At 39.9% G+C, this 26,539-nt stretch overlaps 1 protein-coding gene across 1 annotated transcript in view; it reads left to right on the forward strand.

Annotated features, from left to right (window-relative positions):
• Nucleotides 1-26,539, forward strand: part of ADAM7 (ADAM metallopeptidase domain 7) — a gene marked incomplete at both ends in the record, with an annotated part of 158,141 nt that overhangs the window by 22,137 nt on the left and 109,465 nt on the right. The window contains 11 exons of the mRNA XM_081269674.1: nt 1,210-1,340; nt 2,841-3,015; nt 4,409-4,498; nt 5,381-5,576; nt 5,979-6,081; nt 6,991-7,177; nt 12,235-12,315; nt 13,589-13,667; nt 14,178-14,283; nt 14,651-14,750; nt 18,823-18,888. Coding sequence (XP_081125800.1) covers nt 1,210-1,340; nt 2,841-3,015; nt 4,409-4,498; nt 5,381-5,576; nt 5,979-6,081; nt 6,991-7,177; nt 12,235-12,315; nt 13,589-13,667; nt 14,178-14,283; nt 14,651-14,750; nt 18,823-18,888 — 1,314 coding nt within the window. The remainder of the gene's footprint in view (nt 1-1,209; nt 1,341-2,840; nt 3,016-4,408; nt 4,499-5,380; nt 5,577-5,978; nt 6,082-6,990; nt 7,178-12,234; nt 12,316-13,588; nt 13,668-14,177; nt 14,284-14,650; nt 14,751-18,822; nt 18,889-26,539) is intronic.

The following is a 26,539-nucleotide window of genomic DNA, read 5'->3' on the forward strand; positions in this document are numbered from 1 at the left end:
TTGAAGCTAGTACTTATTAAAAAGACTATATGATGGATTTATATTGTAATTCGTAACTACATAGTTAATTGTGATGCCTGTAGATTTGCCTTTGGTATTTCATTCCTGTGAGTATTACATGAGGCTCTGATGGAGAATGTTACTCTTTCAACTACATTTTTACAAATCCGGGAACATTTAAAATTCCATATGAATAAAATGAGCAAATTTAAGGTGCTCCATTAGCTTTATCATAAAATGATAGCCTAGCTCTCTTGGGAAGTTATTTTTTTTCACTAATACAGGGATTAAAACATGAACTAGAACTATGAGCCTAGGTGACGGACAATTCTGCCACGTGGAGTCTATATTTCTGACCTTCAGGTTTTCCTTGTAACACAATCTCCATCTGCAATGTTGCATAGCAATTATTGAACAATGAAAGACTATCGATTAAAAACAAGAACATCACATTTGTTTTTATTTGTATCCTTTTAAAAAATCTGGTATAGAGCAGATGAGCAGTAACATTTAGTTTATTGTATAGGACACTTGTCGTAGTCCATGCAGGCCGCTGGAGATGGCAAACCCCACAAACAGGCTGGCTAATAAACATGGAAATGTATTTCTCACGTTTCTGGAAGATGAGACACCCAAGATCAAGGCACCAGCAGATATGGTATCCAGTGAGGGTCCACTTTCTGCCTCAGAATTGGCGCTTTCTCTCTGTGTTGTCACATGGTGGAAAGGACAAGAGGACTCTCCTGAGCCTCTTTTATAAGGGCACTGATCTCATTCTCGAGGGCTCTGCTGCATGACCTAGTCACCTCCAACCTCTGGGGTGCGGTCTTTTTAAAGTATGGATTTTGGAGGGACACAAGCATTAGGCCATAATGTCAATAGTTTCTAGCTCTTTGTCAGAATAGCGGTGTGTAAATCCATTAGTGAATATTATTGTGCCTCCCCCCACACACATATAAAAAAAAAGAATGCCAAAATTTAGAGCTAGAGATACTTAAAAACTCATTTTCCCAACTTTTTTTTCATATAATTAAAGAAACTGGGGCAGAGGGGAGGGAAGTAATTAAGTCCAAGATCTCTCAAAGACATGCTCATTAACTAGTAGCTAGAAATCAGGTTTTTCCAACAACCATTTCAAAGTGCTATGAACTATTCAGGGTGCTTTCTGTTGGAAATTTCTAATGAACGTTTTTTTTTTTTTCCCGTCAGGATCTCTTACCTGACATAAACACAATTGCCAGCAGAATAGCCCATCAGTTGGGGCATAACCTTGGCTTGCAACATGATGAGTTCCCGTGCACCTGTTCCTTGGGAAAATGTGTGATGGATACTAGCGGAAGGTGAGGCTCAAATAATGTAGAGAACACATTTAAATATTTTGAGAGTAGTTTGGGGTTAATTCCATCACTTTAGGAATATATATGTCTTTTCGGCGTAATTGTCTGGGAGATCTTTCAAAATAATGCACAGGGAAGAATTTCCCTTTTGGAGTTAAATCTAATCAACTGAGACTCTTTCTGGTGATACACCAGAAAAAAAAATGTGACACTTTATTGCACATTGCAAACATATGTCATGGTCAACTAGTACCAATCTCTACCAAGGTCTTAGTGGAGAAATAGTTCCACACACCTTGGTTTGCTTTCCCTGCTAAAAACCAGAGTTTCCTCCTTTACATCTTTCCTCAGGTGTCATTCTCAGCAAAGCCCTTCCTGGCCAACTGCTTCAACTTTTAGTCCTTCTCCATCACATTCATGGTCTGGCATTTACACCCTCTTCCTTATTGTTTTATTTAGTTTTTTCCTTGGTACTTACCACTGTCTAAGGCATTCTACCCCTTGCATATTTAGCTCATTTTCTAGGTTACTCCTGAACTAAATCCAAACTCTGTGAAGTCAGAGGTTTTGACTGGTTTGGTCACTGTTTCATTACTGTTGTCTAGAGAAGTCCCACACACATGTTAAGATCACCTTAAATAGTCACAGAAAGAATGTCCAGCATCCCCTCATTATTCTTGAATCACTTTGTGGTTAGGTGTTCTAGAGCCCCTTCATAGTAATGCACGGTGTACAATAAAAAAGCATTAAAATGATCAGCCACTCCATGCATTGGTTAAATGATGTGAAATGGCTAAAGCACCCAAGCACAGTGGCAGGCATGGTGCAAGAATTCAGTAACTGAGCATCTAATTTTACATAATTATCTGGACATTTAGCAATATTTGCAGGGTCCTGACATCCCCATCTCATGTAATCAAGATTCTAGAAATCCTTCTGTGTTCAATCATTGTGTCAATATTACTGTCAAGGAAATCAGAAAAAAGGAAGATAGAATGGAGGTGAATTTCAGTTTTGAAGAGAGTGTGTTAGACTCCAAAGGATGTGTATGATATTTTTAAATAGTTTGTTTCAACAAACATTTAGAGGAAACTACTCTGCACCAGTCTCTGTATTAACTAATGCTTATTTTCTTTTTAATGAATGTGATGTAGCCTTGAGAAGTTTCTAATCTTTCAGGGATGTTAACATGAATATACAGTTATTATAAGATTGTTTCAAGGACACATTAGAGGGACTATGGTAGCATCACATACAACCAGTCCAAACGGTGGCTTCAGGTAGGATTTGCTTTGGAGGGAATATATAGCCAAGTACTTTCTTGAAATAACATGTGTTAGCAATGTTTCAAGAAGGCATTTTTGGTAATAATGATCCCAATTCCTGCTCTGCTCTCAAACTTAACATTTATATGGATTTGTTCTAAATTCTTTGTAAAACTTTCACAGGTGCTGTACCACAATGATTTGACAAATCTTTATTTTTACCCTACCCTATTTCTAGCATTCCTGCACTAAAATTCAGTAAATGCAACCAGAACGAGTATCAGCAATTCCTGAAGGATCGTAACCCAACGTGCATGCTCAATATTCCATTTCCTGGCCCGTCAAATGATTTTCCATCTTGTGGAAACAAGAAGGTGGATGAGGGAGAAGAGTGTGATTGTGGCCCTTTTGAGGTAATTGGCAATTGATGATGAGCTGAAATTACCAAGTTTATGCTCAGCTAGAATCTAGATAGGGGTGTAGCCCAATCACATCAACCATCATCTTCCTTGTCCAGCTCTGGACTCTGCCTTTTCCGTTTTTCATTTAGATACAAGATGTTGGGGTGCCTCATTTCAAGGGTACTTGGCAGATCATGCATCGTGCATAGTGGTCTTGCTGGAGTACACAGCATTACACTTGTCTGCTTTATGTGTTAATTGGCTTGTCTGTGAGAAGGACCTAAAGGTGTATCATCAGGTCTGACCTCGCATGCACAGTAGGACATAACGTCCTACAAGATCTCACAGAGTCAATCGGGTTTTATTCAGGGCCTTGGGAGATTCATCTGTATCACAGCTGGACAGCTCCCCTTATTAGGACACTTTCTTAATAGAGCAGAAAACTTCAAACATTTCATGTTTTATTTCAGTCTGGAGCATTTAGAAAAAGCCTTTGAGCAAATTTTAAAGTAATTCTTAATCTGCTTTTTCCCAAGATAGAAACTATTTTCTTCAGAAGCACATCCAATAAGTGCATGTCCTAGACTCAAATTATCAAGTGCATATAAACCACTGCGGGGTGTTGTTAAGGTGTGGAGTCTGGTTTAGCAGGTGTGCAGAGGGGCTGAGCTCTGCAAACTTACTGAGCTGCAAGCTTCTGCCCTTGAGCTGGTCTGAGGACTACTTTTACACTGTCTATGCTCAAGGACCGCAGCCAACAGACCCCTTAATCAGAGTGGAGATGGTGACCTGTCTAGAGACATGAACTAATCTTATAATGGCGCATATTAAAGGTGAAGAAGCTCTTAATTTTGGAAATGGATCCTCTTGCCCATGCACATTCTTTGGATGGGTCTTCAGCTTCACCCTACACATGAAGCACTTCACCTGATTAGATGCAGACAATTTCCTTTGCATTTGGTCTGATCAGACAGGTCCAGGTGATCGTCCTGCTGTTGTTACATAGTGATGTGTTTAAAAAAAAAAGGAAGGAAGGAAGGAAGGAAGGTAGGTCAGCCTGAACTGAAATACTTGGCACCTTGAGAAAAAGATCAGAGCTTTAGAAATTATACTACTCACATCAAACTCTAGCATGAGGCAATGGTCGGACCCTTTGAGGAAGAAGGTCCCTGGGAGAATGGCAGGTCACAGACTTGGGACTCTGAGAGTTCATAACAGCTAGGAGGAAAGGAGATGTGATGAAGTCCAAGCAGCAGCTCCAAACCTTTCTTCATGTGCCACACGTGACTAAGGATTACACATCTGGGCGGTGCACACAGAGTCACACAGAAGCACAACCAATGCTCTCTTCACCCAGGAACCGGATCACAACCAGCCTCTGACGTTTCAATTTGGTTTTTGCCAGGAATGCACTAATCCTTGCTGTGATGCACACAAGTGTATACTGAAGCCAGGATTCACGTGTTCAGAAGGATCCTGCTGTGAATCCTGTCAGGTAAGATCCTGTGCTGGGAGAGACAGGGTTTGTTTCTGTTTTCACTTTAAGTCTATGTAGGACCAAAGAGCTCTCCAGCCAGGGATGACTGTCCCCATCACCAGTTTGTACACTGGGCCTTGCTAATTCCCCCCCCCCCCCAGGGCTTGTTCAGGAAGGCTCAGATGAGCATCGTGGAGTGCTAGGGTCTGGGGAGGGACAAGCGAGTAAGCAGACACGGGTGTTTTAGGAGTGAAGTCACTTGCCCAACCCTGTTCTTACTCCTCTGTAAATCATTGTCAAGCTCTTTAACCTCAGCTGGGAGGGAAACTGGTATTCCAACAGCAGGGAACTATAAAAGGAAGGGATTATCCTTGGATTGCAAAGCTGTAGTGGCTAGTGGTTAGAAAAAGTCTTAGGGAAGAGGACCAGAAATCCACATGGTTCTGCCTAAGGATTTATTGACACTTTTTCAACTCCATTGAAAAGAAATTTGTCACAATGAAAAGAAAATTGCCTTTCTCCCACCTGCAAGGGGCTTCAGAATCAGGGCAAATAAATGCAGATTGAACAGCTGAATGAGAGAATCGGGATGTGCTGTCCTCCAGCTGCGAGAGCCAGCCTATTCCAATTCATATGCAGGGGTCTGAGTTGGTCTACTGGAGCAAGAGAGGAAGAAATGACAAGAGAACTCCTGCCAGTTTCTCTATTTTATGTCCATTCCAATTGTACCCAGGGGGAGTCTAACATCAGATTTCAAAATCACTATTTCGTGATGCTTAAAATTACATAAAAATCGAGGCCTTTATAAATTACAATAATGCTCTGTGGGATGAAGAGGGAAGTTAGGTTCCACGCTTAAAGGCATTTTTGCACTTGAGAGTCTCTGTTTTTCTTCAACAGATAAAAAAGGCGGGGTCCACATGCAGACCGGCAAAAGATGAATGTGATTACCCAGAAGTATGTACTGGTCACTCACCCGAGTGTCCGAAGGACCAATTCCAAGTCAATGGTTTTCCTTGCAAGAATTCCGAAGGCTACTGCTTCATGGGGGAATGTCCCACTCGCAACAATCAGTGCTTGGAATTGTTCAGTGATGGTAAGAGACAGTCACGGTGAATGAAGGCTGACAAGGAGAATAGCCTTGTCACCTCCCTGTTACTATCCTGAAGGTCTTGGGGGCAAGCTTAGAGATAATACCGCCTAGCATCTCTTTAGCTATTACCTCCATTATTAGCTGACCTTAACTCCAGTATTAATGGACCTGCTCAGTATTGAGCTGGTGCACGTTTGTTACTGTTTGTATCTCTGTCCTCTTCCTAGAATATTCTCCTGACTCAGTAGAACAGGTTTTGAATGACTTATTTATTTCATTCTCCTGCACCATGACACTATAGGACATGATACAGAAAGTGCAGTTGCATTAGAAAATAAAGTTTTATGATTCACTAATATTCATGCCTTTGTAATTTTACTTTCATCCTATCGTTTTGTATCCCAGGAGCAAAAGAAAGCCACAGTATCTGCTACAAGATGAATAAGAAAGGAAATAAATTTGGTTATTGCAAAAGCAAGGACAACACATTTGTTCCCTGTAAAGAGAAGTAAGTGTCCTGTGGTGGTGGTGGTGGTGGGAGCAGCAGTGTTTCATAACAGTGTTTTGAAAACTCAGGAAGGCTGCTGTTCTGACAGCTGTCAATCTCCTGTGCTCAGAAATCAGGAAGAGAGCGGGCAGAAGAGAGAGTGTGCACTGTTGCTGGTGTGGGCTGGTATTCACATACCCTGTCTACTGCCTGACAGTCATGGATTACACAGAGGAAAGACAAACAGGAGCCAGAGGGAGATTAAGAAGGAAAGGGAACCAAAGCATGCTGCCCCAGAAAGGGAATGGGACAAACTGGACAAGAGAGGGCATAATTCAAAAAAAGGCGGGGAGGAGGAAGGAAGTGAAGGCCAGGAGGAGGAAGTTGAAATTAGGAGAGTGGGAGAATTTGGAATGATTTATTTATTTCATCCTCCTGCATCACGACACTATAAGACATGATACTGAAAGCGCAGTTGCATTAGAAAATAAGGTTTTACGATTCACCAATAGTCATGCCTTTGTAATTTTACTTTTATGTGGACAGACCTGCCCCCTTTCCCTTCCCCTCCCTTGCAGTCTCATGGCTGATGTGTTCAATGCAAGAAAGAATAAGAAGGAAACCTCTTTCTGCTCCTTAGAGTCATGCTAATTCAAATCACAACTAAGGAATAGTCTTCTGTAAACTTGAACGAGTGCTGATTTCTGAGGATCGCAGAGGAATGTTAAAAATGCTTTTTGACACACTGTATCTACTCGTTTCAGTTCCCAGGGTCAGGGCTTAGCTGTCTAAGGGTTTTCTCAGCCTGTCTCGGTCCCTTTGCCCTGCTGGTGCGCCTACAGTGACCAGGCCACTTGGCTGACAGCCTAATCTCTGAAGCTCTGTTTTTGCTCCCAAGTTTGAGAATAACCCCTCACCCCTTCTCTTCAGAGATGTCAGATGTGGGAAGATATACTGTACTGGGGGACAGAAGTCATCTCTTCTTGGAGAAGACAAGATCTATCACATTAAGGCTGCAAAGCAGAACACTACTGTCAAGTGTAAAGCCATCTTTCTATACCACAATTCTGAGGATATTGGCCTGGTGAATACAGGAACAAAATGTGGAGATGGGATGGTAAGATTAAAACCCTTTGTTTATGAAAGCATCTTTGATCAACTGCTCAAAAACATCACTGGGACCTGTAATTGGTTCCGGAGGGCCTTATATATGGGAAAGCAGGCAATTTGTCTTTATTATTGAGGAACAGAATAGCAATAATACAGTCATACTCTTTTATTTAATTTTAGTTATACTAAATGGTATGACATCGTTATAAATATGCTTAATTAGTATATTTCAGCAGACATCTAATGAAATTAGACATAAGATTTTTCTAATTAACGTAACCATAAATAGGCATACATTCATTTCCTTGATCTGTCTAACCACGCTTACGGGTGAAGCCTAGGTTGTCAGTAACTATGCAGGACACAGATGGTTTAAAGATGAGTGTATTTGAAAATTTTATACATTCACTGAAACAGATCATTTCGATTTAACAAAAGTGCTTTCCTAGTGTTGGGATCAGCAGTATGTACTTGGATCTAAAAAGAAGTAGCTGGTTGCTCATAGAATACATGTGGCATCTTGAATTTCAGCTTTGGCTTGATGAACACTTAAAAGAATTTTTTTTAATTTATTCTTTTTAGTTACACATGAGAGTAGAATGTATTTTGACATATTATACATATATGGAGTATAATTTCCTATTCTTGTGGTTGTACATGATGTGGAGTTTGACTGGTGGTGTATTCATATATGAACATAGGAAAGTGATGTCCAGTTCATGCTAATGTCTTTCCTATTCCCATCCTCCCTCCATTCCCTCCATTTCCCTTTGTCTAATCCAATGAACTTCTATTCTTCCTTCCCCCAACCTTATTTGTGTGTTAGCATTAGCCTTTGGTTTGGGGGATATTGGCTCATTTCACTTAGCATGATAGTCTCCAGTTCCATCCATTGACCAGCAAATGCCATAATTTCATTTTTCTTTATGGTTGAGTAGTATTTAATTGTGTGTGTGTGTGTGTGTGTGTGTGTGTATACACACACACACACACACACACACAATGTCTCACATTTTCTTTATCCATTCATGTGTTGAATAGGTTGGGATGAACATTTTTTAACTCAGAGAAAATGGGACATTTTATTTATTTATTTATTATGTATTTATTATTTATCGTTTCACCTTTGACATTATTTTGAATTGATACTAAATAATTGTACATGTCTGTTGGATGCAACATCACATTTTGATACATGGGTTCAACATGTGATGACCAAATGTAGTTTGTTATCTGTCACTTCAAATGTGATTTCTTTGTGTTAGAGACATTCAAAATCTTTGTTCTGTTTTGAAATATAGAGTAAATTGCTGTGAACTGTTGTCACCATACTGTACCATAGAACACAAGAACTGTACCCATCAGCCAAATTCTTCCGGTCCCCTTCCTCTTCCCTCCCTCCCCAGCCTGTGGTGACCACAGTTCTTCTTGTTACTTTCATAAGTAACATTTTTAAAATGAGATCAACATTTTTTGTCTTCCACATATGAATTAGAACATGCAGAATTTAATCTCTTTCTCTACCCTGCCTGTTTCATTTAATATAATATCTCCCAGTTTATCTGTACTGACATAGATGACAGGATTTCATTCTTTCTTATGGCCAAGTAATATTCCATTGGTGTATATATAAAACATTTTTTTATCCATTTATCTGTTGATGGACACTTAGCTCGAGTCCATATCTTGGTGTCATGCAGGGGCTCTGACCCAGAAAAGAGATTCAGGGTGTGGCAGGTACAAGAAGATGCAAGACATAGTTAGGATAGTAGATATGCTTTATTCATTGGTGGCTACAGCCTCCAGCCTCCAGCCTCCAGCCTCAGCTTCAGCCCCCAGCCAGTTCCATTTTAGTCCCATTAGCCTATTTACCCTGGAGTCTTTCCCGTCGGCCTCTTTTCTATGCAGGTCAAATGAAGAAGGCACACTGCCAACAGGTTACATAAGGGGCTGCATGCTCTCAGGTTAATAATGTTCATGACCTTGAGTCTACACACTGAATCAATGTTTCTGGCCTCAACTAAACATAACATGGCTGGTTCTCAGCCCTGGCTACACACAAAAAAACATAACATAGCCCAGTGGAAGTCTTGGTGAGGGAGCCTTACTACAGCCATTTGAGGCCTGCCACAACCCTTGGCTATTATAAATAGTTCTGTAATAAACATGGGGATGCAGAAAAGTCTTTAGGAAGAAATGCCCACATAATATGCAAAGGTGAAGGTACACAGCATATTCAGATAATTGATCATTTCAACGTGGCTTGAGCTTCAGGTACAATGGCCAAAGAAACAGCTGAACAAATAAAATGAGGCCAAATTGGAAAGAGTTTATCATACCACGGTGAAAATGCTAGAATCTGTGCTGTAAACAATAGCCAGCTCATCCAGAATATGTAGAAAGCACAGAATACTTTTTTATAAAAAAAAAATCAACTATTTGAAATTAAATAGTTTCTCTCAGGGCCTTCTTCCTGTCCCTCTTGACACCATTGCCCACAAATGTACAGTGGAATTTGCAAAAGGTAAAGGAGAAATAAAAATTGGACAGCAAAAATTCAAGATGGAAAGAAATAGAGTACAAAAATGTAATGATTTAATGGTGACTGACCCAGTCCACGTGTTTTAGCTGTCCTGTTTCCTGCTAAAGCAATTCAATAAATATCAAAATGGTGAAAATTAAGGTAGGTGTATCAAACCCCAAAACCAGAAAAGTTAAGAAATTCAATGAGATAAAGTGCATAAGAAGCATCAAGTCAAAGAAAATGCCAATTTTCAGTTCACTTCAGATTTGCAAAATCCGCTGAGGTGTGAAGCCAATATCTGGCATCCCTTTTACCAAGGGCAGCAGGGACTGAGATAGGGACACTCAATCCTGCAAGTGCACTGTGTCCATGCCACCAGAGTCCTGTCCCTTCATGAGAAGTTGAGGACAAATCACCAGTCCCGCTCTTGATAGTTCTTCACCAGCTCATGATGGCAGATTCATTGCCCAACAAATGCCAGTCTATGGTGACATCCCAGTGACATCAAAGAGCTTTTCCTATTATTCCCCCCCCCCTAACACTGGAATACAGCTTTTAAGCCCAGTGAACTTCAAATGCAGAAAAAACCTTTGCATTCTCTTTGTATTTGTTTTTAGTGGCAAATTTTAATTTGGTGCAGGAAGATGGGGAAAACATAGCATGTTTCCAGGGTCTTTTCCTTCATTACAGGACAGTACCAGGAACATAGAAAAGGAAACAAAAAGAAAAGAGGGAAGAGAGAGAGAAAAAAAAAAAAGAAGGAACTTAAGTGGTCCATTCTCTGGCACAGATGAGCTAAGGCAAAACTGTCTTCAGAGTCGTCTCCGTATTAGACCCACAGAAAGGACAAAATCAAAACAGCACAGATCTCAGTATCTTCAGTTGGGCTTGAAGTACTTAAGAAAGCTCTGCCTGTGTTTTAAGCACTCGGTCCCCAGGCTACGTGATGCAGGTAGACAGACAGGCCACGAGAACAAGTGGCGGGAGACACAGAAGAATTCCAAAGCTTGGACAGAGGAAGCCCATCTGAGAAGGCACAGATGATAGCTGCCCCCCCCACCACCCCCCACTGTGAAAGGGCTATACGTTGAAAAGAAGTTCTTAAAAAGCTAAATGTTCATAGTTTCGTTTTATAAAAGTTTTATGCTAATAGTCGAAATAAGCAAGGGGTCCAGAGATTGCCCTTCTCCCACCAGAGAGGTACATTTGTTACAAGTGAGAAATCCAGATCAACACACAATTATCACCCTGTATCCTTACTAGAGTTCACTCTAATGAAGGTGAAAATGCTGTACATTCTATAGATTTCAGTGAATTAGTGACGACACGTAACCTCCATTATGGTCTCATACAGTAGTAGTTTTGCTGTCCTAAAAAAAATCCCCTGTGCTCTGCCTTTTCACAATTCCCTCTCTCCCTGCATCTGGAAACCCCAGATCTCTTTTCTTGTTCCCACGGGTTTTGTCTTTCCATAATGCCACACCGCTGGTATCATGCAGTATGTAGCCCCTTCTCCCACTTAGTAATAATCAGTCAAGTTTCCTCCGTGTCCTCTCATGGTTCTGTCTTTTCCCTTAGCTTACCAGGCCCACATAACACACCTCTGTTTGGAAGTCCCACAGTCTACTCATTGACCCCTGCTCAAGAACACCCTGGCTCTCCCCAGGTCTGGGCCCTTAGGAGCAAAGCTGCTGTGACTGTCCATGCACAGATCTCTGCATGGTGCAGGCCTTCACGTCTCCAGGGTAAACACCAAGGAGAGCAACTGTGGGGTCATATGGCAAGAACTGTGCAGTCTGGCTAGAGAATACCAAGTGGCCAACCAAGAGGCTGCGTGACTGCATTCCTAGCAGAAGGAGAGGCACCCTCATGAGTAAGAAAACATAGATATACAGACATCATTGATGTTTCTGAGGGGAAAAAAAGGAAACTATTTTAGCCAGCTGGGAAATAAATTTAAATTAAACAGTTAAAAATAGGGAAATAGGATATTTAAAAATTAGTTACAAGCAAAAAAGTCTATTCAATTGAGAAAATCCTAGTTATTTATACTTAACATATTTAGTATGAGTTAAAATATGCAGTCCATATAATTATTTTTAGAAATCTAGAATCTCAATTTATTCGAACTATTCAACATATGATTAACTAAGACTGATAAAATGCTCCACCAATAAACATGGTTTAACAAGTTTAGATCCTTACAGAAGAAACTCAATGGAAATATAAGAAATCCTAGTAAGTATAATTGTGGTATTTTTGGCAAATTAACATTCAAAGAATAAGGATGTAAACATTTTAATAATTAATGAGCTCATATATAACAATACTTGCACATCTAATGCTTTTATCAATCATTGATACAGGATTGTTCCATCCACCAAAGATTCTACATGTGGAATTTCACAATAGAAAACAATCATACCAATTGCAACTAAATCACAAATAGTGGGATGTATAATCTCCCATGTGATCATGGAGGTTCCAATGTCACATATATTATAAGTCATTCTAATTTGTGTTTGCTACTTCACGTCCAGGTTTGCAGCAACGGAGAATGTGTGAACACTGAAAAGGCCTACAATTCAACCAACTGCCCCTCTCAATGCGAAGAAAATTCGGTAAGAGCGGATTGTTTCTTACGCTAATGTCTTATCAACCAGTTATCTACATAAGCCTTGTTCTTGAGCTTGTGTGTGAGTGTGCTGTGTTTTTTTTTTTTTTAAATCAAATACATATTTGGGATCCATTTTTTAATGGATTATAATTAATACAAAGAGCCAAACCAGGTATTATTACATACAGATATTGCTAGTATTATGAGTAAATGCATTATTATCAGATGGGTAATCTAGAAATCCAGTAACTTATATACATATGAAGTTTAAACCTGAGGTTTAAAATCTGACCTATCACAATGTCACATAATTAAATGACTCCATTGTCAGGATTAACCTAAAGCTTTTGAGAAAAACAACCAAAAATTATTTTAAAATTCAACTCTGTTTAATTCTAGCACGTTATGTGACACTGCTTTCCTAAACCCAGTTAATCAAAACACTTATTAACATTTATTTGAATATGCATCCATACTTTCAAGTATTATATATTTTATGTGGATGGATATATATATATATATATATATATATATATATATATATATATATATATACATACACACACACATACATATATATGAACTGTCATAAGCCACTTGGTAGGCAGTTTGGTATTCTCTAACCAGGCTGAACATGTTCTGCCATATGACTAGCAGTTGCTCCTCTTCGTGTGTTGGGTGTGTGTGTAAGTGTATACACATGTATATCCACTTAAATGTTTAATAATATTTAAATAAACTTAGGACATGAGTAGTATTCCTATGCCCTTTGTTGTAGGTGGAACTAGGCACACTGATGTGTTTTAGGGAAAGCTGGAAAGCCTAGATTTAACTCCGAATGTGTGACTCCTGGGTCTCTTTTACCATTACATGGTGCTCTTTAATGGACTTAACCTTCTGCTACCATTTTTTCCCCATGTCAGTATGATCTCATTATTTCTAAGTTTAGTATCTGGTCTTTGACCACAATGGGTCTAACTCTAGCAGAGACTATTTTTTAAAGATATGAATGCTTTCTGGAAAGACATGGCATGCTGTCCTGTTCACCTGTCTGAATATGTTGATATAATTCTTTTGTGCAAAGATGTTCTACAAAGGTGTTTGCTAGTTGTATTATATTTGCTTACTTTTGTGCAACATTGATTTTGGTATTCAGTTTAATTCATAAATCAATAAGTGTGTGTGCATGAGTGTGTTTGGTGCAGAATTAGTATGAACCAAAATGAGGTTCAAAACATAACTTATGCCAGTCATTTGGTAAAATTATGATTTTCCAGGTGGATAGCAATGAACTTGAGTGCCAGTGTGAGGAAGGACAGATTCTCACCGACTGGGAAGAAACCTTAAACATTACCAGTGAGCATCCTAGAATATAATCTCTTACATATACCAAAAGCTGCGTAGTGAAAAAGCCGTTTCCTTATTTTCTATATTTGCTATATATTTATTATCTTCTACTGGATTTGTATGTTTTTTATGTTTTATGTTTGGGAACTCAAATGGAATTTATTACAGTTACCCTTTAGAATTAATAAGTCCTCTTCTAGCTAATCTGACTCAGTTCTTGTGAAAACCCCAACACAACAAAGCCTTTTCTGTAGTCAGTTAATAACCAAAGACCAAAACTCTTCTTACCATTGTGGTTCTCTTAAATGTGGTGGAATCTTAGGTGAGTGTCAATTGGCAATACAGATGATAATCTGTGTAATGTTTTGGCTTCTTATTCTGTATAAAGTACCTGGGGAAGGGGAATTATAAAGTACCTCAGGAAGGAAGAAGTTGGGTTTCTAACTGCTCCATTAAATGTTAATACTTCCTCGACCTTGGCGACGCCCTGATCAAAACCCATGTTTCTTGACGTTGCAGATATCACGATCATGGTCATTGTGCTTGTCCTGGTGATTATTGGTGCTGGAATTGTCATGTTATTTATTCGTTACCAAAAATGTATCAAGTCGAAGCAAGTTCAGAGGTACATCTACAATTTTTGTGAGAAAGGAACCGTTAACAAGAATATATAAGCCTTGTGGTCTCATGAGATACTCAGTGGAGGAAACTGTCTCTTACTGAAAGCATGTAAGATTCGTAGGAAATCAGACTTTTACATGCTATCTCATGTCCATATGTTTATCCCAGTGGTCCCCAAGCTTTGCTGCACACTGAAATCATCTAGGGGGCTTGGAAAAATTACAGATGTTGATTCCTTCCCAATATATTGTGATTTAATTGTTTTACAGGGCAATCCGAGCATAGCATTTAAAATTCTTTTTCTAGATGATTTAATATTTACAGCAGTCTTTTCCCATGGCTGTGCCAATGTTCAATTTCCCTCCTGACAGCCCGCCTGGAGATACTCGGGGAGTGGAGAACAAAGGATACTTCGGTGATGAGCAGCAGATAAGGACCGAGTCGGTCTTGCCGGACATCCACCCCCTGCACGTAAGGCACTTTCACCTGCCGTAGTTAATGAACTGAGAAGCGGAGCTGACCCTAAGCTAAGTGAGGCGAGGCAGGCAAGGAAGGCATGTAACAAGGTCCCATACAGTGAGGCTGTCTGTCTGTCTGTCTGCATGTGCAGACAGCAGTAACCAAGCCACCATTTCCAAGCAGAATAAGCAGACTAAATATAATGTTTATTTTGTGTTCTAATCATGAACATAAACTATATTCTAAGTCATAAAACAAATCTCAATAAACTTAGAAGAATCAAAGTCATGCAAATGATGTCCTCAAAATAAAACATTAGAAATCACTTACAGGAAGATATTGAAAAAATTCCTAATTAGAAATTAGATAAGAAACCCTAAAGAGGTCATGCATCAACCAAAAGATAATTAGAAAATATATTAAATTAGATGAATATTAAACACATATCAAAATATGTGGGGAATACTTAAATTAGTCATTAGAAGAAAATTTATAGCTCTAAAGGCTTATGTTATAAAAGAAGAAAGATGTCAGATTAATGACCTAAGCCTTTATTTTAAGAAACTGGAAATAGGAAAGCAAATAAGCCTATCAAATGAAGAGAACAAGAGACTTCAGATAAGTCACCAATAAAATAGAAAACAGAAAAATAACAAAGAAAATCAATAAAACCAAGAGTTTTTTAAAAATGTTTTTTCAGTTGTAGATGAGAACAATACCTTTATTTTATTTATTTTTATGTGGTGCTGAGGATAGAACCCAGTGCCTCACATGTGGTAGGCAAGCGCTTTGCCACTGAGCCACAACCCCAGCCCCCTAAGAGTTGTTTTTGGGAAGATTAATAATTTTATAAACCTCCAGCCACACTGTTTAAAAAAAAAGAAAAGTCAGCACCGATTATCAATATCAGGAATCAGAATCAGGAGATTCTATATGTATTAAATTAATAATTATAAAAGATGATGAAAAAGCATTATTTTAGTATATTTACAGATGTAATGAAACTTTAAAATGTTCTAAAAGATACAAATTATCAAACCTTATGAAGAAAGAGATAATCTAAATATTCTTATATCTAATAAAGAAAATTGAATCTGCAGTAAAATAGAAGACATGGTCCTCTACAGAAAAATTTTGTGGAATCTCAATAACAGTGAATTTAGTAAGATTTCAAGATCCACAATTAGTGTACAAAAAATTATTGTGATTCCATAGATGAGCAAGATACAATTCCAAAAACAAAGTGAAATAACAAAATAGCATAAAAATACAAAAAACTACGGTTAAAATGAACAAATTATGTGCAAGAGAAGCTATAAAATATTAACAAAAAAAAATTTAGTGCCAAAATAAACAGAAATACATGATCATGGATCAGAACACTCACTGTTGTTGGGCTGTCAGTTGTCCCATATTGATCTATAGTTTGAAAACAGCCCAATAAAAATATCAACAGCATATTTTTGTAAAACTAATTAATGAATTAACAGAATAACAGTATATGAAAATCAGTAAACATAGCCTGAGATCCAGTAATTTCTGACATGAATTCACCCAACAGAAATTTATACCTCAGAGAGTATTTACAGCAATCTTCCAACAGCATAGTTTGCAAAAGATTAAAAGAGAAGACATCCCAAAGGTCTACCAACAGTAAAAGGAATCCAAAATTGCAATACATGCATCAATGGGCCACTTCAGGAAAAGGATAGTAGTTGATTGACTGATGTATAACACTTGAATAAATCTCTCAACCAGATTCTGAAGCTAAAGAATCCAAATCCAAAAGCAAACTGTTAGATGACAGATGATATCAAGCTCAAAAACTAGCAAAGCAAACCTGTGGTATTAGAAGTCAGCATAGCAGTTACCATAGGGGAGAGAGGATCTGCGGGGGGGGGGGGGGGGATTTTAATTTTCTAATTTTCGAGCTATATGGGGGCTGGTCACAGAGATGGTTCATTTGTGCAAATTCATCTACCTTTACACTTAGTATTTGTGCATTTGTTTGTGTATACTTATACAAAAGCAGAGCATTTGTTAAAATACCAGCCTTAGCAATGCATAAAACCTGAGAAAGAAGCTGTCAAATCCTGCAGAAGTTCCTGCAAGTAGCAGCTTGTTTCACGCCCATAACAGCTGTGTTTTCCAGTGTGTTTGGCTCACTGAAAGCATCATGTGGACAGATTAAGAAGCTATGTGGTCATTCCTTTTTTGAAAACATCAGTAACTGATGTAAAAAGGAACATCGTTCCAAAAATCACACTGATGAAACAGTGAAAAGCATCTTAAAAGAGGAAAAGCCTCAAACCTTGGGGCTGAGTATCAACTGACTGTTGCTGCATGTAAATGCCAGTGAGAACACGACACCAGTACTTTAGAACTGCTGTCCAGTCCTGGTTGCTGTTGCTCTGTATACACAGATCCAGATGCTTTGGAAGCTTTGTCCAGATGCAACGTACCTATAAGCCCTGTATTTTTATTGAAGAACACGCTCCTCTTAACCCCTGTGAGCACACAAATCACATTTTGGCAGAAATGCTTCTGTTGAACTTCCCTGGAGTGTTCAGAGAGGGACAGCTTTCTTTGTTATATGAAGGTTTGCTATCATCTTTATGCACGTGTATGTTTTATCATGGTAACAACAACAACAAAATCTTAGTTTTCTTCTGTTATGTACAGAAAATACATTAGAAAAAAAATGTAAGCCTATGCTGAAAGTTTCTGTTCTGAAACTACATGAAGCTAATATCAATCTTATATGTTGCCCCAGGTTGAAATGTTTAAATGAGAAACTGTATGTCACAGTGTTGGGTGTTAATTATATTAATTATTCTGTGCCTCACATGCTGATATCATTACTTTGCTAATTATGGCTTCCTTAAATTCATATGTAAGTTAGGCACGCTCCCAGAGAAGGGAATCCGTGATGCATAGTTATAGAAGCCAGCCTGAGATTCAAGCAAAGCAGAATCTGGGGTACCTGAACAGGTGACCCCGTGATGCATAGCTATAGAAGCCAGCCTGAGATTTCAAGCAAAGCAGAATCTGGAGGCATATTTGTTACATTTCAAGACTGCAAAGACCTTAAAGAGTTTTGGGGTTAAATGAAAGGCACTGAGAAGAGAAGCTTGATAAATATTTGTTGAAAATCAGGATAAATTCAATTTACTACTAAGGATGCACTGATGATAGACAGGTTTTACCACAGAGTTTGGGCCATCAGATCTCACATTCAGGGCTTTTATGTTACTTGACAAAATTATTTGAATGATGATGATTTAACTCATGCTTGTTTGACACCTTAGCTCCCCATTAAAGGCCAGTCCTCTGCAAAATTGTGCTTGGGGGGAGGGATCTTTGGTGTGACTTCCTTGTTACATTACTGAGGCTTGATTTTCCCCTCTGACATCCAGTGCCTCTCCCAGGTTTTGTCTCCTGGGCTACACCTTCTGGTTGTTTTAATGTCTCCTGGGGACTTAACAGAAAGCACTTTGCAGAGAGTGGCCTCAGTCAAGCCCCGCTGTATTTTATTTTATTTTTTTATGTTTTTGGTACTGGGTATTGAAGCCAAGAGCACTTAACCCACTGAGCTGCATTCCAAACTGTTATTATTATTATTTTTTAAATTTTGAGACAGGGTCTCTCTAGGTTGCTGAAGCTGGCTTTGAACCTGTGATCCTCCTTCCTTAGCCTTCCAAGTTGCTGTATAGGCATACACCATGAAGCCCATCACCCATCTTTTTTAATAGGAAGTTCTGGAGATTCCAAAAGACCGTCAGGTGCTAAGGAATATATCTGGCTGTGGAGCCTCAGGATGCAGACCTACTAAGATTAGAGACTAGCAGACCCACCTGGTGCCATACACAGCATGTAAAGGAAGTCACTCTAATGTGTGTCTTGGCTTTGTAACAGGTCTTGGGCTCTTGGATGCATGACAACCATCCAGGGAAGAATAGTGTTTTTCTGACTTTCAGTATTCATAAATTTACTAGGGATTTATCCCAGGGATGGCCGTGGGCTTGGGAAATAGTCCTGCTTTCGTGAGTACTAATTGCAGGGAAATGGTCTCTCTTTTCTCTAGCGGAGAACTGCAGAAACCTTGGAGAGCCTCCCATCCAGTTTCTCAAGTCCCCATTACATCACCCTGGTATGTCCCTGTCCTTTCTGTTGGTTGTGGTAGCCTGTGTCCATTTCATTAATCATTTTGATGCCAAGTAATCGTCTGTTGAATCTTTGAAAAGGCCAGTCTCACGGCTTTCTAATTCAGGGTGGAACAGGTCAGTCTGGTATAGAGGCAGACTTCTCAGCTGCATGGGGATTAGGGCGAGGAGAGGAGCTGGTAAATCCTGGGCAGCCCTGTATCTGTTTAACATGTTGGCATTTAGATCATCATGAATTCTTGTCAATTAATTTTTACCATATTAACATATTGTTTATTGGGATTATTGATTTTGTTTTTATCCCTTAAATTCTGCTCCTGAGAGGAATGCCTTTCTCACCTCCCCCTAGTCCTGAGACAAAACACAGTGAGGGTTTTCAATGAGGACTTGGCCAGCTTGAGGGCTTTAGAAAGCTTCTTTAACCAAAGTGGTAAAAAAATTAAAAATTAAAAAAAAATCTCAGAGAATCACCCGAACTGCTAACTTGTACATGCAAAGTTGTTATATTAGCTGAACAACTCTCAGAACTGGGCCTGAACACATCAAGACTCTCAAATCTATATTTCAACATGAGCCATGGTCCTTGAGGTTTCTTTAGGGATTGACGACTGTGATCAGAATACTTTTCAGTCTATGGTTTCACAGGATCCTCAGACCATGCCAAAGGATCTCAGAGGGGGCTAGACAGTATTTCTGGAGCTAAAGGGCAAATACCCTTGTATATGTCCAAATACCCGTGGAGCCAGAGCAGGCCTGTCTTTGAAGTAGGTTTAACTAGGATTCTAGTGGCAAAAGTTTCTGAATGAAGGCTCTAACTTAAAAAAAAAAGTTTGAGAATCTCCTTTATTTTTATTTGTTCTTTCTAGTTATACATGACAGTGTGACATTTATACTCCATGTATGTTGATAATATCATACATACATGGAGTATAACTTCCCATTGCTGTGGTTGTACATGATGTGGAGTGACACTGGTCGTGTATTCCTATATGAACATGGGAAAGTTATGTCCGATTCATTCTACTCTATTCCCCATTCCCATACCCTCTCCTTTTCCCTTCATTCCCTTTTGTTTAATCCAGTGAGCTCTTATTCTTCCCTCCCTGCCCTTTATTGTGAGCATCTGCATATCAGAGAGAACATTTGGCCTTTGTTTTGGGGAAGATTGGCTTTTTTCACTTAGCATGATAGTCTCCAGTTTCATCCATTTATCAGGGAATGCCACAATTTAATTCTTCTATATGGCTGAGTAACATTCCATTGTGTATATGCACCGCATTTTCTTTACCCTTTCATCTGTGGAAAGGCTCCTAGATTGGTTATTGTGAATTGAGCTGCCATAAACATTGATAGGGCTGCATCACTGTAGTATGCAGATTTTAAGTCCTCTGGATATTTTAAGTCCTTAGGAGTGGGGTAACTGATTCAAATGGTAGTTCCATTGCTAGTTTTCTAAGGAATCTCCACACTGCTTTTCAGAGTGCTTGCACAATCTGCAATCCCACCAGCAATGTATCAGTGTACCTTTTTCCCACATCCTCGCCAACATGTAACATTACTTATATTCTTGATAATTGTCATTCTGACTGGAGTGAGATGAAATCTCCGTGTAGTTTTAATTTGTGTTTCTTTAATTGCTAGAATGTTGAACATTTTTTATATATTTGTTGGCCAATCATATTTCTCTTCTTTGAAGTGTCTATTCAGTTCTTTTACCCATTTATTGACTGAGATATTTGGTTTCTAGATTTAAGTTTCTTGAGATTTTTATATATTCTGGAGATTAATGCTCTGTCTAAAGTGCAGGTGGCAAAGATTTTCTCCTGTTCTACAGGCTTTCTGTTCATGTTTTTAATTGTTTTGTTTTCTTACTATGAAGATTTTTAGTTTGATTCCATCCCATTTATTGATTCTTGATTTTACTTCCTGAATAGTTGGTTCCTAAACCAACATGATGGAAAGTTGGGCCTAAATTTTCTTCCAGTAGGCACGGGGTTTCTGTCTAAGGCCTACATCTTGATCTACTTTGAGTTTTGTGCAGGGTGAGAGATAGGCGTTCAATTTCATTCTGCTACATATGGATTTCTAGTTTTCCCAGCACCATTTGTTGAAGAGGCTATATTTTCTCTAATGTGTGTTTATGGTGCCTTTGTCTAGTATGAGATAACTGTATTTATGTGGATTTATCTCTGTGTCTTCTATTCTGTTCCATTGGTCTACATGGCTGTTTTTATGCCAATACCATTTCATTTTGGTTACCGTAGCTCTGTAGAATAATTTAAGATCTGGTATTATGATGCCTCTTGCTTTACTTTTCTCACTAAAGAGAAAAATAGATATTCTGGGCCTCTTATTTTTCCAAATTTATTTCATGATTGCTTTTTTTTAATTTCTATGAAGAATGTCACTGGAATTTTAGTAGGAAATGCATTAATCTGGGTAGCACTTTTGGTAGTGTGGCCACTTTGACAATATTAATTCTGCCTATCCACACACATGGGGGAAAATCTCTTACCTAACATATTCTAGGAAAAAGCTGCAAGTTTTTATAAGGACTAATGGTTCCAATAAGACTTTAACTAGTACTATCCACTCCCTCTCCATTCCATAGCAATTTACAAACTGTCTTAGATTTTTCATGGAGCAAGAGGAAGTGTTCTGTATGTGTGTGTATATGCTCATATGTGTGTGTGTCTGTGTGCTCATATCTGGTGCAGTTCCTGATACAACGTAATTTATTGATTACAGAAATCTACAAATAAAGATCCCAAAGGAGTTGCAGATTCCAATCAAAGTGCCAAAGTGGTAGGTTCCTTTAATGGAGCACCTCCCCTTTTATTTTTCAAATGTTGGGATTCTTTTGTGCTTTTTATCTACTTTGGATCAGGGATGCCCTCTGAACTTATCAAAAGAACAGGATGGTTCTTTTCATCAGTATGCTGAAATTTCTAATGTAGAATTCTGCCACGCCTATTTTGTCCAAGGCTATTAAACTTGACCACAGGAGCAAGCTAAAATTCAAGAGTGCCAGGGTCTTGACACATATTACAAATAACAACAACAATGTTTCTCTCTCAGACTCTTGTGGGCCAGAGTGTACATACCTACAGGTTCTCCAAGTACATTAAGGAATAATAAGAGAAAAGGCTGGTTGTTCTGATGATTGCTTGACTAAAGTTGTTTTTTTTTTTTTCTTACTAAATAAAATATTGGCTGTAGGTGAAGGGTGATTGCACATTTGAATTACTATGTCTGTTTAGGAAAAAATTGTAAAAAAAAGTATGATTTTGGTCAAAGAGAGAGGAAATGACTCTTGTTTGAGAACTGTTTTCCTCCACACAGTGTTCTTAGAAGGAATTCCGCCCAATACAGAGACCCTGTCCCTGCTGAGACACAGCAGAACATTTTCTAATGATCATTTCACTCCACAATGACAGGTCTGTAGCCTAGAGAGAAGAGTGGGCCTGGTCCTTAGGGCAAGCAAACTGTTTGACATCTTGCACTGGAGAACACATTGTTTTCTTTCTTTTCTTGATTGGCTTGTTCATTTTACAAGTGAACAGTTAGCCATGGCTGAGGAGATTGAAAAAAGTGTGAATCAATGTAGTACAACAGAACCCAGGAAGGCTCTCCTAGTTAGTAGATAGAAATGACTAACTGAAGTACGTGTCTGTGGATCGCCTGGAAAGCAACTTATCTCTGACCATCTGTTTCTGTTTAGACCTTGAAACTTGACATCCAGAATGGCTGCGCAAGCCTGGGCGGAGGATCCGGAATATAAGATCTTCACCACCATCGCTCCATATTTGTTAAAAGTATTTCAGTACTTTTTCAAATGTTCTTTATCAACCCAGAAAACGTTTTAAGAGAATTTCTTTCTGTTAAAATTTACTTGTAGAATTCACAACGTACAGCATAGGCATATGCTACAGAAAAAAAAAAATGTCTATGGCTTTTTGAATGCTCTTTAGCTTAATATGAAAAGGAGAGTCTCTATGCTCCAGCATTAGCCTGCAAAATGTCAATCTGGTTACTTTTTTAAAAAGCCAAAACTTGGAGGATGCTAAATTACAATCCTGAGTCTAAGAAGCAAAATTGCTCATAAGTGGTTAGTTCTTTGGGGGCATAAAAATACTTTAATTGGAACTAGTGTCCTGACATCCTTATCACTAAATCTGATCTAAATGAAACTGTGGCCTGGGGAAATGCCTAGGAAGGCACAGCAGGGTGGCTGGTTCCAATAATTTATTAAGTGAAGGAGGCAGAAGAATAGTTACCTTGACTGCAGGATAATCCTCAAAATCACAGGGCTGGCAACCGAGGACACAGAAGGCTCCTGGCAGTTCTAAGTTTGTAGATTTGCCTTTCTAGAATTCCTTAAGAGGCTGATGGACAAATTGAGAGGAAACAGCATTTCAGAAAATTAGCTCCGGCCAGCTGGGAAGACATGCCCAGACCACCCGGGAGGGGCCTTCGAGGTCCTTGGGATGACACAGGAGCACCCAGGGTGCAGTTTCTGTACCTGACCTGCAGATGCCAGTCAGTGTTCCAGGGTGCATGCCTCGAATTGGGTTCTCCTCCGTTCTCAACTTTCTCTTTGTGAGCTGTTTGACCTATTGCAGTTGTTTTGTTCATTTGCTAAAATAAAGATCTCAAGTGCGAAGTGAAACTTTTCTGACTCAGTGAAACAAGGCCGTGGGGGAGGATGGCTGTCTCTTGCTGAGCGGACTGGCTTATTTCTCCATCAGGAACAACAGTGACTCAGCACTTGGTCCCTGTCAGCTTTCCATGAGCTTTTATTATCCTCATCAGAACCTCCACTTAAAAAAGGAATTTCCATGAATATGTTCTGAGGGCAAGATGTCAATTTAAATATTTTATATAAATTTTTTTGGGGGGGGGAAACTCTGTATCAGATGCATAGCAGCCTCATTAAAGCCCACAGTGATCCTCTGACGTCACATTTAAGGGACAGCCATGTCTTCACCTTCTCCTGAATATCACCAATGCAGAAGGGCTGTAATTTTGGGAATATCTTCCGCCCTCCATGAAAGGGTCACCCTCCCAATTTTTTTTTTTTTTTTTTTTTTTTTTACTATTCCCTTATGTCTTCTAGGAAATTTAATGACTGTTGTCTACTCTTCTAACTCGGGCTCCACATTCAACTAACTACTAAATGCTGACTCCATTTCCCCTCAAATGTCTTCTTCTTTCTGTAATAATGTCTGGTACCCTGTGAGTCATCCTGTCCCACTGTTTCCTGACTAGAGAATCTTTCTAGATTTCTAATCTGCTTCCCTTTTCTTCAGATAAGGGGCCTTCTGATAGGGCAGCCCCTTTTTGATTTTAGGTCACGTTCCTGAGCTTTGCCATCCTGATCAGCCCAGGTCTCAGGGCTTTACCAGGCTCCTTTCAAATGCTGCCTCTGCTACCTGCTTGATTTCCGAGGAGTCCTCTCCTTCCAGGACTTTGGAGAGATTATGGAGAAGTTCTTCCAGCTTCTCCTTACTAGTTGTCCAGCTAAGACAGAAGTCCTGCCCCTGGTTGTGGAGCCAGTCATGACGTCATAGGAATATGCATCAGGGGTCCCTGCTCCATCCTTTGGGATGGAGGTGTGTAAAGACTTGGAATTAAGTTATTCTGCTGACCAGATCCCATAGTCAAGGGCTGAAGATCTCCATAACCTCCACACCAGCCTCAGGGGGCTCTACTGGATGTCACCTACATACTACAGCTGCATTCCTATATCCAGCCCCAGGATGAGAGCCCTGCATCCCAGGCCTGCACTCCAGATGCATAAATGATCTGATGCTCTCTGGCTCTTGTCGCCTCTGGGGAATTCAGTTCTCTCCCTTGAACCCAGAGTTGCTATAGGAATACTGCTATGCATGGACTAATCCACTCGACCTGTGGTCTAAGACCCTAAGCTTCACACCTGCCCTCGTGGAATTTTTGCTGCCCTGCCCCATACATGGACTTAGAATCCTTCCTGCTGCTGGAACCTGGCTAAACCAAGCTGGTTCTCTTCTGGGATGCTGGGTTTGGGGCTGTAGTGAGTCATGGCTTCTGTGTCCTGGGCAGAGGTAGAATGATCAGGAAATGAAGAAATCTTAAACTTGGGGCCCAGCAGGTTTTAACCTGTTGGCCTCTCCAGCATCTTTTAACTAATAATCTTTTTTAGCACTACATCTTTTTTTTTCAATGTTCTTCAGTGGGACAGATTTAAGTTGAAGAGGAGGAAACCAAATATTTTATAAGCAAAAGTGACAAAGCTTATAAGAAACAAGTGGAATTGGGTGTGGTGGCACACAGTAATCCCAATGATTTAGGAGGCTGAAGCAGGAGGATTGAAAGTTCAAGACCAGCCTCAAAAATTTAGTGAGCCCCTGGGCAACTCAATGAGACTGTATCTCAAAACAAACAAACAGGACTGGGGGTGTAGTACAGGATAAAGCACCCCTGGGTTCAATCATCCCTATTACAAAAAAAGGGGGAGGGGCACAAAGATTCATCTCTGCTAGCTTGAGTTTGTAAACCCTAAGGTGAGGAGTGGATGGCCAGAGATGGAATTGAGAGACAGTGTCCTAAATCAAAGCTTCCAGCTCTTCACGTACTCCTGGGTGGCATGTGCATGGGGCTGGGGACCCAAGAGAGGAGCACAAAAGATAAAATCCATGAGAGATCTGAAAACCAGCTACACCATCCCAAAGGCTGAAGTTCCACACACTCCTGGGGTTTAAGCAAAACATCTGCCCAAATCACTTACCACTATACAGAGCAGGTCCAAGGGCAACTCATAGAAAAGAAGATAAAATATGAACTTGAGAATCAAAATCTGAGCAGGCATATCAGTGGCTACACACTACAGGAAGGGGATTCCTATAGGGAGACATGAGGGGCAATAGATTTTGCAGTATAAGTCAGGCAAGTCACTTAAAAAAGAAAAATCAGAATCCATTTTTGGTAAATGATTAAATGCTGTTCTGCCGACCTTGACACAGTCTCGACTATATTTTGATATAAGTTCTGCCAGGAACACGGCGCTGGTGATCCAAAAAGAAATGAAGACCTTCACCTCCCTGTGGTAATCACCGGCCCTCACAGTTCAGCATCCTTCATTCTCTCATCTCAATCATCTCAGACAGCCACTCTACCTTTTTCTCAAGGCATCTGTCTTGATAATGATTATAGAATTCAAAAACTCACATTGGCGAAAAAAGAGAAGATGGCGGCGGGAAGTGAGCAAGCCGCTCCATGCTCCGCGCTGCCGCGCCTGCAGCGTATGTTGCCGCGTCTTAAAAGAAGAAGTAAAGATCATTAAAGGAGATCTGTCGACAAAGACTCAGCACCGTGTCAAGAAAGGGGCCTAGGTGGAGTGAATCCGCCACGACTCCAGCCAAGGTGGAGTGAGTCCATCACGACTTCAGCGTGAGCAGTAAGGCTGCAGCCCCCGAGCTGCCCGGCTCCCTCGGCCCCTTCTCCTTCTCCTCTCTGCCTTTCCGCTTTGCTTCTCCCCCGCCGTCTCTCCTCCCATGCTCACTCCCTAAATCTAGATCTCAATTTCTTTCCCCCACCCCGCCCGCTCTCCCGCATGTCCAGTACCCGGCCCGCGCGGGCCCCAAGGCGCTGCCTCCCCTC

Source organism: Spermophilus citellus, assembly GCF_964194105.1.
Source record: "Spermophilus citellus genome assembly, chromosome: 16".
NCBI classification, from domain to species: domain Eukaryota; kingdom Metazoa; phylum Chordata; class Mammalia; order Rodentia; family Sciuridae; genus Spermophilus; species Spermophilus citellus.